The sequence below is a fragment of the Clarias gariepinus genome, chromosome 1, assembly GCF_024256425.1.
Source record: "Clarias gariepinus isolate MV-2021 ecotype Netherlands chromosome 1, CGAR_prim_01v2, whole genome shotgun sequence".
Classification (NCBI taxonomy): Eukaryota; Metazoa; Chordata; class Actinopteri; order Siluriformes; family Clariidae; genus Clarias; species Clarias gariepinus.
This window is the reverse complement of record NC_071100.1, coordinates 4,019,558-4,034,106: the sequence shown is the minus strand read 5'-3', so window position 1 is coordinate 4,034,106 and position 14,549 is coordinate 4,019,558. Positions and strand designations below refer to the sequence as shown.

Sequence of the window (14,549 nt, the reverse complement as noted above, 5' to 3'; positions counted from 1 at the left end):
CATTTCTAAAGCTTTGGGACTCCAGCGAACCACAGTGAGAGCCATTATCCACAAATGGCAAAAACATGGAACAGTGGTGAACCTTCTCAGGAGTGGCCCCCCTCCGACCAAAATTACCCCAAGAGCGCAGAGACAACTCATCCGAGAGGCCACAAAAGACCCCAGGACAACATCTAAAGAACTGCAGGCCTCACTTGCCTCAATTAAGGTCAGTGTTCACGACTCCACCATAAGAAAGAGACTGGGCAAAAACGGCCTGCATGGCAGATTTCCAAGGCGCAAACCACTTTTAAGCAAAAAGAACATTAAGGCTCGTCTCAATTTTGCTAAAAAAACATCTCAATGATTGCCAAGACTTTTGGGAAAATACTTTGTGGACCGACGAGACAAAAGTTTAACTTTTTGGAAGGTGCATGTCCCGTTACATCTGGCGTAAAAGTAACACAGCATTTCAGAAAAAGAACATCATACCAACAGTAAAATATGGTGGTGGTAGTGTGATGGTCTGGGGTTGTTTTGCTGCTTTAGGACCTGGAAGGCTTGCTGTGATAGATGGAACCATGAATTCTACTGTCTACCAAAAAATCCTGAAGGAGAATGTCCGGCCATCTGTTCGTCAACTCAAGCTGAAGTGATCTTGGGTGCTGCAGCAGGCCAATGACCCAAAACACACCAGCAAATTCACCTCTGAATGGCTGAAGAAAAACAAAATGAAGACTTTGGAGTGGCCTAGTCAAAGTCCTGACCTGAATCCTATTAAGATGTTGTGGCATGACCTTAAAAAGGCGGTTCATGCTAGAAAAGCCTCAAATAAAGCTGAATTACAACAATTCTGCAAAGATGAGTGGGCCAGAATTCCTCCAGAGCGCTGTAAAAGACTTGTTGCAAGTTATCGCAAACGCTTGATTGCAGTTATTGCTGCTAAGGGTGGCCCAACCAGTTATTAGGTTTAGTGGGCAATTACTTTTTCACACAGGGCCATGTAGGTTTGGATTTTTTTTTCCCTAAATAATAAAAACCATCATTTAAAAACTGCATTTTGTGTTTATTTGTGTTATGTTTGGCTAATAGTTAAATGTGTTTGATGATCAGAAACATTTTGTGTGACAAACATGCAAAAGAATAAGAAATCAGGAAGGGGGCAAATAGTTTTTTACACCACTGTATATCAGTTTCCACAACAGTTTTTCTACGTTCCTTATTTGTACAGCCATTGTTTATATTTTGTACAGCTCCTTTAAAAAAAAAAAAAAATATATATATATATATATATATATATATATATATATATATAATTTTGTTTTTCTATTTTTTTTCTACAGCTAAGTTTTTTCTATATTTTATTCTTATTCTATTCCATAATTTATTTTTCATTAAAAATCTGGATTTTAAGGTGTCGTATAAGCATTTCACTGCATAGCGTACTGTGTATGACTTTGTATGTGACAAATAAAATTTTAATTTTAATTTGTGAGTGTGGTTTGAGTGAGGGGCTGTTTACAGGGACATAATGTTTCACTTTGACTCAAAGAGAAATATAAGTCACCACTTTCACAGGAAACATGACTGTGGTTTTTACGCATTGCAAGAAAGATTTGCACGTTTATCACTTCAAAGGCAAACTTAATAAAATAAACATGAAGTGCAGCTTTATTGAAGATCAATCAACACAGCACATCACGTGCAATACACATTGATCTTAAGCATGCCTCATCATTAGCACGGCCTTTGCCTCTTTAGCTCCTTGCCTGTATTTGTGGTGTGAAGTGCTAATACACAATTCTCATTTTAGGGGATGTGATGCTAGTAATACTGTAGCAATTCAAAAACTATTTTGCAAGTCAGAACACAGGATGTCTATACGTGTTTGTCATTTACATTAACAGGCTGACAATAAGAAAGATGTTTTGGAAATCAAAATGATCATAAACAGAACAAAGTGTGTTGTTTGTTTGTCATAGTCCAGCTTGGCATTGCTGCATTTGCCTCTCAAAAGATAATATAGCATTTTTAGTTTTTTTTTTTTTTTTATCCAGGTGTGCTGCCAACACTGCCAACAATAGGGTTTTAGACTGATAAAATTCTTCGAATTGATAAAATAATTTTAATAAGATATTACTTTTATTCCCTGAACATAAAGAAACAGCATGAGAATGTGTGTTCAAAAGAAACACTACAAAGGACTTCTGGTTGCTCTAGAAAAGGTGTCTGTAAGACATTCCAAAGAAAGCTGGGCAGGAGTGTTTCGCCAAGACAGCGAGAAGAACCCACATGGGCTCACTTTACCACTCTTCCTGACAGCATCACTTGCCAGCTTTATGCCCACTGGCCAATACTTTTGGGCACTACCTCTAGACCTGCATGCGCACACCTTTATTATTTTCATTCCCTTTTGACCCTTTCTCCCTCCTTAAAATCTTTCCATTTTTTCCGAAGCATGTGTATGACCACAAACTTATTCTTCAGCACTACAGTGCCAGCAAATATACAGCAAATGCCATTACAAACTGCAGCATAGAGTAAAACTATTAGAAATCACGGAAGTGATGGTTTGGTCCTCATAAAGCCCTGACCTCAACATCATTGAGTCTGTCGCAGATTACATGTTTAAGACAATCAGATCAGTGGTCAGACCAAATGCTGATTAGGTTTTTATTTCTATTTTGTTAATCTTTATAAATATCTATTTACATTTAGGCATTTGGCAGACGCTCTTATCCAGAGCGACTTACATTTTTATCTCATTATACATCTGAGCAGTTGAGGGTTAAGGTCCGCGCTCAAGGGACCAACAGTGGCAACTTGGTGGCTGTGAACCAGGGATCTTCCGAATTGTAGTCTTCTTCTTCTTCTTTGTCTTTCGGCTGTTCCCTTTCAGGGGTCCCCACAGCGAATCATTTGCCTCCATCTAACCCTATCCTCTGCATCCTCTTCTCTCACCCCTAACTAACTTGTCCTCTCTCACTGCATCAATAAATCTCCTCTTTGGTCTTCCTCTAGACCTCCTGCCTGGCAGTTCCAACCTCAGCATCCTTCTTCCGATATATTCACTATCTCTCCTCTGAACATGTCAAAACCTCCTCAATCTGGCCTCTCTGACTTTATCTCCAAAACATCTAACGTGGGTTGTCCCTCTGATAAACTCATTCTTGATCCTATCCATCCTTGTCACTCCCAAAGAGAACCTCAACATCTTCAGCTCTGCTACCTCCAACTCTGCCTCCTGTCTTTTTTTCAGCGCCACTGTCTCTAGGCCGTAGAGCATTGCTGGTCTCACCACTGTCCTGTACACCTTTCCTTTCATTCTCGCTGATACTCTTTTATCGCACAACACACTTGACACTTTTCTCCACCCATTCCAACCTGCCTGTACCCGCCTCTTCACCTCCTTTGAACACTCTCCGTTGCTCTGGACCGTTGACCCTAAGTACTTAAAATCCTGCACCTTCTTTACCTCTGCTCCCTGTAGCCTCACCGATCCTCCTGGGTCCCTCTCATTTATACACATGTATTCTGTCTTGCTGCGGCTAACCTTCATTCCTCTGCTTTCCAGAGCATACCTCCACCTCTCCAAATTTTCCTCCACCTGTTCCCTGCTCTCGCTACAGAGCACAATGTCATCTGCAAACATCATAGTCCATGGGGACTCCTGTCTTACCTCATCTGTCATCCTGTCCATCACCAGAGCAAACAAAAAGGGGCTTAGAGCCGATCCTTGATGCAGACCCACCTCCACCTTGAACTCTTCTGTCACACCTACAGCACATCTTACCACTGTCTTACAGCTCTCATACATGTCCTGCACCACTCTAACATACTTCTCTGCCACACCAGACTTCCTCATACAATACCACAGCTCCTCTCTTGGCACCCTGTCATATGCTTTCTCTAAATCTAAAAAGACACAATGCAACTCCCTGTTACCTTCTCTGTACTTCTCCGCCAGCATCCTCAAAGCAAATACTGCATCTGATGTACTCTTTCTAGGCATAAAACCATATTGCTGCTCACAAATGCTCACCTCTGCCCTTAACCTAGCTTCCACTACTCTTTCCCACAGCTTCATTGTCTGGCTCATTAGCTTTATACCTCTATAATTGCCACAGCTTTGCACATCTCCCTTGTTCTTAAAAATTGGCACCAATACACTTCTCCTCCATTCCTCTGGAATCCTCTCACTCTCCAAGATCTTGTTAAACAAACTTGTCAGAAACTCTACTGCCACCTCTCCTAAGCACTTCCATACCTCCACAGGTATGTCATCTGGACCAACAGCCTTTCCACTCTTCATTCTTTTTAACGCCCTTCTCACCTCAATTTTACTAATATTTGCTACTTCCTGTTCCACAACAGTCACCTCTTCTACTCTTTGTTCTCTTTCGTTTTCCTCATTCATCAACTCCTTAAAGTACTCCTTCCATCTTCCCATCACCCTCCTGGCATCTGTCAGTACATTTCCATCTCTATCTTTAATCACTCTAACCTGCTGCACATCCTTCCCATCTCTATCTCTCTGCCTTGCCAACCTGTACAGATCCACCTCTCCCTCCTTACTGTCTAGCCTAGCATACAAGTCCTCATATGCTCTTTGTTTGGCCTTTGCCACCTCTACCTTCACCTTACTCTGCATCTCCCTGTACTCCTGTCTACTCTCTTCAGTCCTCTCAATGTCCCACTTCTTCTTAGCTAGCCTCTTTTCCTGTATACACTCCTGGACTTCCTCATTCCACCACCAAGTCTCCTTGTCCACTTTCCCCTTACCTGATGATACACCAAGTACCCTCCTACCTGTCTCCCTGATCACATTGGCTGTAGTTGTCCAGTCAACTGAAAGCCCCTCCTGACCACCCATAGCCTGTCTCAACTCCTTCCTGAAGACTACACAACATTCTTCCTTTCTCAGCTTCCACCACTTTGTCCTCTGCTCTGCCTTTGTCCTCTTCACCTTCCTCACCACCAGGGTTATTTTACACACCACCATTCTGTGTTGTCTGGCTACACTCTCCCCTACCAACACTTTGCAGTCACTGATCTCTTTCAGGTTACAACGTCGACACAAGATGTAGTCGACCTGAGTGCTTCTGCCTCCACTCTTATATGTCACCCTATGTTCCTGCCTCTTCTGGAAGAAAGTATTTACTACTGCCATTTCCATCCTCTTTGCAAAGTCCACCACCATCTGTCCTTCTACATTCCTGTCCTGAAGACCAAACCTGCCCATCACATTTTTATCACCTCTGTTCCCTTCCCCAACATGTCCATTGAAGTCTGCACCAATCACCACTCTTTCACCTCTGGGGATGCTCTGCATCACTTCATCTAACTCACTCCAGAATTTCTCCTTCTCTTTTAACTCACATCCTACCTGTGGGGCATAACCACTAACAACATTGAACATCACCCCTTCAATTTCCAGCTTCAGACTCATCACCCTATCTGATACTCTCTTCACCTCTAGAACATTCCTTACAAACTCCTCTTTCAGAATAACTCCTACTCCATTTCTTTTCCTATCCACACCATGGTAAAACAATTTGAACACTGATCCTAAGCTTCTAGCCTTGCTACCTTTTCACCTGGTCTCCTGTACACACAGTATATCCACCTTCCTTCTCTGCATCATATCAACTAACTCTCTTCCCTTCCCTGTCATGGTCCCAACATTCAAAGTCCCTACTATCACTCCTAAACTCTTGCCTTTCCTTTTTTCTCTCTGCTTTCGAACACGCCTTCCTCCTCTCCTTCTTCGACCAACAGTAGCCCAATTTCCACCAGCACCCTGTAGGTCAAAAACACCAGTGGCGGTCGTTGTTAACCCGGGCCACGACCGATCCGGTATGGGATTTATATTCGTGATTCGCATCATTTATTTGGCAAATGTTTTACGTCGGATGCCCTTCCTGACACAACCCTCTGCATTTATCCAGACTTGGGACTGGCACAAGAAGACACTGGATTGCGCCTCCCCGTGGTTGCATTATCTTCCGAATTGTAGTCCAATGCCTTAACCACTGAGCTACTCCTGGCTCTATTAAAAGGTAAACTTTACAGCATTTTTTTTCATAGCAGCTGCTTTCTCTCTCTCTCCCAAAACTTGTTGCAGACTAAATATTCCCTTCGTGGCTTTCTTGAGCAGAACAGCACCCCTTCTGAGTCCTTGTGGAGTCTAGGACTTGATGCTTCAGAGCGGTTTTGATGGTGCAAGTGGTACCTACACATCTAAGGAGGTGCTTTTAATGTTATGGCTGATAGATGTACATTTAAGTTTATATGAATAAACATTTTCCACATGTAAGAACAGTAAAAACAGGTAAAGGTGCAAAAAAAACCTTTAAAACTACATATCTGAGTAAGCATACCTTACATCAATATGTTTGACATCATTTGAATTACATGAAGGCACATATAAGAAAAATGGCTTGAGGTGAAAATTAAACCACATGTACATACAACATGAATGATTGAAGTGATTACAAAAGTTCATGTAATGGTCACTGGATTGTGGGGTTAAGTGGAGGAGTATCAGAGGTTTTACAAGAACAGGAATGCAAAAGAAGAGTGTGGGGGTGGAGAGAAAGGAAGTAGTTTATGGTTTCTGTGGTTTTATATGACAAAGCTGATTGATCACACACTTCCCTTTAGACACTTTAGAAAAATAACAATACTAGAAAAACAAGTTATATACCTTAATCCTGCAATATAAAACTAATTTAATTAGTTAAACATCAGTATTTCCTGCTTAATGTTTTTTTTTTTTTTTTTTTTGATTCCTTTTATATTTGTAATATTTTATTGAATGCAATGTTTCAATTATCAAAAAAAAATAAAAGCATTTATAAGTTCGTAAGCAAATCATACACAGTACTAAATATATAGTATAGAATGTGTAGATAAAGAAGTATGAGTCCTGCTACACACTCTCATGTTTCTTCATGCTGTGTAACCACACTGGCTTCCTGCTGAAGAACTTAAAGCTTTCATAGAGAGTTAAATTTAAAGAACCAGCCAAGTTCCACCTAACAGCATTGGCCACAACCTGTCCCCCTTACTGAGCTGTCACACATATAACAAGATCAGTAAAGGGCAAGGTTCTCCCACAAGACAAAAAATAAAAATAAAAAAATTCTAAAAGCATCTACAATGAAAATATAACCATCAGGATGGGACCACTGAGCGATGGAAGAAGGTGTCCTAAGACACTGTAGCAGAGTTGTTTATATTAAATGCACAAAGAAACAGCTTAACCAAAAGGGGAACACAAACCTGAAACACAAATAGGATAGCATCTTAGGATGAAAGCATGCTGATATCCTTCCTAACCGCAATGTCCTCATTCAGAAGGATCAAAGTGATTCATGGAGGCCCCACCTCACATCTTAAAGTATCTGCTGCTGATATCTTGCTGCCATATACTGTACCACAGCACACCTTAAGAGGTCAAGTGGAGTTTCTGCCTTAAAAAGTCAAAGCTGTTTTTTTGCAAGAAAGGGCGATAAAGAAAATATTAGACAGGTGAATTTATTTATTTATACAGTAGGAGCCTAAAAATTCTAAATGTTCTACTATGTAAATTTATACAGTCATAAAGAGAATGAAAATGTTCCCTCGGTATGTGAGCAGAAATAACAATTGTTTGATCCTGAACAACTTCTATATAAAAAATATATAATAATAATAATAATAATAATAATAATAATAATAAATAGAATAGAGAAAAATATGTTTAAATAATATTCTGAAAATAAATATTATGTTATAAATTGGAGTTCATTGTTGTCACAATTACTACCAGTTTTCTCTGGTCCTGTGGCTGCAAAACAGGCGTTAATCACCACCTCTCCACCACCATGGCTGTCAGGTGGTATGAAGTGTTTGTTGTGGGATGCTGTGTTTTCTAGACCTGTGTTTTACACATTGCCTTGTTTACTGTCCTACACTGTTTGTACACCAAGACCTCATGCACTTTGTTGTTTTAGTATATTTTTTAGGATATGTCTAATTTTGTGTAGTTCTGTGTTGTTTTTCGTGCCATGGTACTTAGTACTGTACCTGTATATGGTTGAAGTGATTTTGACTTTAATATACTAAGACATGAAACTTTAGCATGTCAACAATTAAACACATTTTTAATACATTTTTGTGGAGTGTCTTCCATACATGTCCCTGTGAATGAGCTCTTACTATAGAAGCTACACCAATCAACCATAACATTATTACTGTACCTGCCTAATATTGAGACCACCTGCCTTTTACCACCATAACAGTGATGTGCTCCTAGTAGTGAGCAGGAACTTTCAGATCTGAAACACTCCAATGTACACACCCACAAGTGCGCACTTACATACAGAGACACATGCACACAAACACAAACATGCTCTCTCTCTCACACACACACACACACACACACAGATTCTACATTTTATTAAACAGTTTATATAATTATAAAAGGTGATAATTGTCCGTGTGTATAATGCTGTAATTGTCATATGCCAAAAATGAACGAGGAGTTTTAAAACACCTGTCCATCACACACGTATGTGCTTGTTTACCATCCCATTCCACATTTATTGCTCCTTATCTATCTCTGAAGGCTTTTCCAATTTTGGAATGCCAATGAGCCTAACCCAAATGTTTATGGACTGTGAAATGAAACCGGAGTACCCAAAGGAAACCCACCAAACACAGGGAGAACATGAAAACTAATGCACACAGAGAAGGGAATCGAGCCTGGTCAGGAATCGAACCCGGACCAAGCCGACAGTGCTAACGATTACACCACCATGCCACCCACGTGTTGTGCAGTTATAGTTAAATAATAATCACACAGAGTTATGCTTACACTCCGACACAGATCACAATCCATGTCCTAAAGTCTTTCAGTCCTGTTATACCACAATAATTTGTGAATCATCTGTGGCTTTAGAAATAATAATATATTAGAACAAGTGCATTAATATAAACCTGTAATTTGCAGCTGCTCTACTGTCAGAGCTTCTGTTTTAGAAAACTAGTCAACATATTAGATTGATCGATGTTAAAAAGTTAGCAATGTGTGCAAATTTAATTGACAAGAAATCATTTATTTCCAGTGCAATAACTGCTCTGAACAGTAAAAAAATTACATTTTTGTGTATTTCTTGTTTTTTTATTTTGTGTAAATTATAGAGCCTTGTCAAAGAATGTGAAGTTTATCTTAACTTAAATATACATATACAAATACATTTATTATCGTTATGATTGATTATTATTATTATTATTATTATTATTATTATTTTATAATAATTATTATTATTAGTTTTATTAGTAGTTGTGGGTGTTGTTTTGCTAAAAAATGTAAGTATAATTTTTTATTTAAACATTTTAAAAGTCTTTTTTTAATTGTTGCAAACAAAATTGTTATATGAACATTTTTAAATGATGACAATGTTTTTTTTTTAACAGACACAAAACAAAAGTTTGCAATTATTCTTTAATGTGTGATTACAATTTTCTTAAGCAATAAGCATATATAAGACACAATGATTGTAAGGCTACAGATCGGAGATTAATTAAGCCAAAGCTAAAAATGTCAGACTGCAAGCAAACTAACCATTAGTTCATATTCGATTTTGTGGTAAAAATATGCTAATGGAGGAATTTTTCCTTGTCTACCAATTTTGTTGCACACACAAGATGCATATATTGTTTCTTATTTTAGTGACTTTTTTTTAAATCTGCATACTGAATTTTTACTTTTAAATCTTGACTTAAGCACTCAGGTGTAGTTGGATTAGGCTTGCATAAAAAGCTGGTCAATACTATCCATGTGAGCCTTCACCCACTGAACTTCAGGGTCTGCACACCGACGACGGCCATTCTTCATGATAAAACTGAAGATAACAGAAGATTTACATTAGAATAAAATCTAACACTCACTCATTACAATCCAACAATGTTATTCGAAATTTTAATTACTCATAATTATGAGTAACATTTTTTTTCTTTTTTTTTTCTTCTAAAATTACTTGTACATAATAGCCAATATTTCTATAAAATAATACATGAACAGGAATTCTAATAATTTTTTAAAAAGAAAAATAAAGGTTGAAACCTTACATGATTCCAGGTTTTGGACAGGCACGCTGAGTTTCTATATACTCCTTAATGAGATTTAGAGGGATTGTTGCAGTCTGGAATGTGAAACAGCATGATTCTGGTTGTCCTACATCTGTAGGAATGAAAAGATTTAAATCAGTCATAAAAGGATGTAAATCATTTATGACTTTATAAACATGAGATGATTTTAGATCTGGTGAGACTAAGGTAAGGTTCTGTTTTATATTCCTTATTATTGTGGTCTAATAACACAACACACACCAGTTGTTTATTATACGCAACAACCTGCTTGTATCTTTAGTGAATTCAGCATTATTATTACCAGATGAACAGTAGTAAGTACTGACATCACTCTAATTCAACTTTCTACTACAAGTCAGTTATCTTACTTAATGTTTAAGTCAGTGCATGTTAACGGATTTTAAATAATGATCAGAAATACAGATAATAATAATATATACACAGCAACAATATGAAAGTAAAACTAAGAATTCTATCTTACGCTGGGCCGTTGTGGACGACTGAAGGCAGGTAAGAACCAGCAGAACCAGCAGGAGAGAACAAGAGGACATGACTGCGGATGATGAAGGTGATGATGATGATGATGTGAACAGAGTGGTATTAACGCAGGTATGACTTCAGTATTGGTATTATAAGCTGATAGGAGTGGGGGGAGTGTGGTTTAAATGAGGGACAGTCTGTAGGTGACAAAATGTTTCAGTCTGACTCAGAGAGGACTAAATAGCACCTCTTCCACAGGAAACATGTCTGTGGATTTTACCTAAAGCCAAACTCATCTGAGTGTTCAATAATTTACAGCAAAGCTTGCAACTGAATTAAATACAATAAATATAAATGCATAAAGTTTTATTGAAATATAGTAGATTAACCAATAAAACTTATCATATGCAATATATATGAATTATTAACATGGCCTGTACTTTTTTATTCCTCTGCTTGGGTTCCTAGTGTAAGGTGCTTATGCCCAATATCCTGCTTTATTTTTAACTCTTTCTAGGTAAATTATATAATATAGATTTTAAAAAAAGCAAGCCAAAATAAAAAAGGTATTTTAGTCTAGTAAACAAAAGAATTTAACACCTGACAGAGAGACAGAAAGGCAAAGAGATAGAAAGATATGAAATGTGTTTTGTGGTCAACACAACACATTTTTGTGTTTGTGTGTGTGAGGTGGGGGGTGTTAGGTGGGTTAAAAGTGCTGATGGTGATCGTGATTGGCTTGCTATGTTGCACATCAGCACACTGCACATCTACAAGAGTCACATGAACATGATGGGGAAATAGAACATTAAATAGGACACCTGCCTAAAGTTTAAACTAACAAACTAAAATTTCTCTCTCTTTATATATATATAGGTCATGAACTAGATTATTTCTGTTTTCTTTCTATTCATAACCTTTCTATTCGCTGCGGGAGGTTACCCTGTTCACCACTGTGAGTGTGTACATCCCTCCACAAGCGTGTGTGAATGCAGCATTGCAACAGCTGGCTGCTCACATCACAGACACGGAGCAACAACACCCGGACTCTGTTATAATTATACTTGGGGATTTTAAAAAAGCAAACCTCAAATGTGAATTGCCTAAATACAAACAGCACATTACATGCCCCACCAGAGACAAAAATACTTTGGATCACTGCTACACCACAATAAAGGATGCATATCGCTCTATCCCCAGACCAGCTCTAGGACTGACCACTGCCTGGTTCATCTTCTCCCGACCTATAGGCAAAAACCTAAATCTTCTAAGCCTGTAGTAAGGACAGTAAAGAGATGGACCAGTGAAGCAGAGCAGGAATTACAGGCCTGTTTTGACTGCACTGATTGGAGTGTTTTTGAAGCTGCTGCCACCAATCTGGTCGAGCTCACAGATTCTGTAACATCCTACATCAGTTTCTGTGAAAACATGTGCATCCCTAACAAGACGTTTTTTAACATATACAGTAACAATGACAGAGGTTTACAGCAAAACTCAGACAGCTTCGTCAGGCCAAACAGGATGCCTACAGGAGTGGAGACAGGATCTTGTACAAACAGGCCAGGAACACACTAACAAGGGCGATCAGAGAGGCTAAGAGAAGCTACTCTGTCAAACTGGAAAATCAGTTTTCTGTAAACGACCCTGCTTCAGTGTGGAAAGGCCAGATGGCGTGACACCAGGCTGTCTGAAATCCTGTTCTGACCAGCTGGCTCCTATCTTCACACAAATCTTTAACAGATCACTGAAAACAATGTGAAGAGCATTTGTGGTTTAAAGTTCCACAATCATCCCTATTAACAAAAAAAAAAAAAAAAAAAACTAAAATCACAGGACTTAACACTAGAAGCGCAGAGCAGCGGTCATTTGACCGCAATGGGGTAAATAAAAAAAATACTTCACATTCGATCAAATTCCAGGACCCTCGTTTCATGACTTTTCCTAGATCTGTGAGCTTAATCACCCTGTATGCTTACATTTTCAAAACTGCACCAGTAAAAGCCAGTATAAAGCCATTTTGCTCATATTTATGTTACTCGCTGACAGCTGTGTGTCGATGTTACACTCAGTGTAGTTACCGAAATCTTTGGTTTAGTTCTCATTGAGTGACCACTTCCACATTTCCCCCGCTTTTATTAAAGTAGGAGCCACGTCAAACAGCCGCTTGGAGCATGACAGGTTCATGATAGGACCGTGACAGGACCATGATCGACCCGTGCACGGAATGTGATCCCCCCGATGACATAGTTAACGATGCCCCGCCCTATAAACGCCCCCATGCGCTTTATTTTACATTTTACGGTGTATTTTATCTACAGTGGTGTGAAAAACTATTTGCCCCCTTCCTGATTTCTTATTCTTTTGCATGTTTGTCACACAAAATGTTTCTGATCATCAAACACATTTAACTATTAGTCAAAGATAACACAAGAAAACACAAAATGCAGTTTTTAAATAATGTTTTTTATTATTTAGGGAAAAAAAAAACCCCAAACCTACATGGCCCTGTGTGAAAAAGTAATTACACCCTGAACCTAATAACTGGTTGGGCCACCCTTAGCAGCAATAACTGCAATCAAGTGTTTGCGATAACTTGCAAGGAGTCTTTTACAGCGCTCTGGAGGAATTTTGGCCCACTCATCTTTGCAGAATTGTTGTAATTCAGCTTTATTTGAGGGTTTTCTAGCATGAACCGCCTTTTTAAGGTCATGCCACAACATCTCAATAGGATTCAGGTCAGGACTTTGACTAGGCCACTCCAAAGTCTTCATTTTGTTTTTCTTCAGCCATTCAGAGGTGGATTTGCTGGTGTGTTTTGGGTCATTGTCCTGCTGCAGCACCCAGGATCGCTTCAGCTTAAGTTGACGAACAGATGGCCGGACATTCTCCTTCAGGATTTTTTGGTAGACAGTAGAATTCATGGTTCCATCTATCACAGCAAGCCTTCCAGGTCCTGAAGCAGCAAAACAACCCCAGACCATCACACTACCACCACCATATTTTACTGTTGGTATGATGTTCTTTTTCTGAAATGCTGTGTTACTTTTACGCCAGATGTAACAGGACACGCACCTTCCAAAAAGTTCAACTTTTGTCTCGTCGGTCCACAAGGTATTTTCCCAAAAGTCTTGGCAATCATTGAGATGTTTTTTTAGAAAAATTAAGACAAGTCTTAATGTTCTTTTTGCTTAAAAGTGGTTTGCGACTTGGAAATCTGCCATGCAGGCCGTTTTTGCCCAGTCTCTTTCTTATGGTGGAGTCGTGAACACTGACCTTAATTGAGGCAAGTGAGGCCTGCAGTTCTTTAGATGTTGAGGGTCCTGGGGTCTTTTGTGGCCTCTTGGATGAGTTGTCTCTGCGCTCTTGGGGTAATTTTGGTCGGCCGGCCACTCCTGGGAAGGTTCACCACTGTTCCATGTTTTTGCCATTTGTGGATAATGGCTCTCACTGTGGTTCGCTGGAGTCCTAAAGCTTTAGAAATGGCTTTATAACCTTTACCAGACTGATAGATCTCAATTACTTTTGTTCTCATTTGTTCCTGAATTTCTTTGGATCTTGGCATGATGTCTAGCTTTTGAGATGCTTTTGGTCTACTTCTTTGTGTCAGGTAGCTCCTATTTAAGTGATTTCTTGATTAAAACAGGTGTGGCAGTAATCAGGCCTGGGGGTGACTACAGAAATTGAACTCAGGTGTGATAAACCACAGTTAAGTTATTTTTTAACAAGGGGGGCAATCACTTTTTCACACAGGGCCATGTAGATTTGGAGGTTTTTTTTCTCCCTTAATAACGTAAAACTTCACTTAAAAACTGCATTTTGTGTTTACTTGTGTTATTTTTGACTAATAGTTAAATGTGTTTGATGATCAGAAACATTTTGTGTGACAAACATGCAAAAGAATAAGAAATCAGGAAGGGGGCAAATAGTTTTCACACCACTGTATTTCTGTTTAA

General features: G+C 39.0%; 1 protein-coding gene across 1 annotated transcript; it reads right to left on the bottom strand.

The window, feature by feature from the left end:
- Positions 1-9,473: 9,473 nt before the first annotated feature.
- On the bottom strand, positions 9,474-10,853 carry LOC128519356 (C-C motif chemokine 4 homolog). Its single transcript, XM_053493066.1, has 3 exons — positions 10,598-10,853; positions 10,096-10,207; positions 9,474-9,869 (listed from the first exon to the last, which is right to left on the bottom strand). Exons 1-3 carry the CDS (start codon positions 10,665-10,667, stop codon positions 9,770-9,772), a joined length of 282 nt encoding a protein of 93 aa, XP_053349041.1. The 5' UTR covers positions 10,668-10,853; the 3' UTR covers positions 9,474-9,769.
- Positions 10,854-14,549: the final 3,696 nt, after the last annotated feature.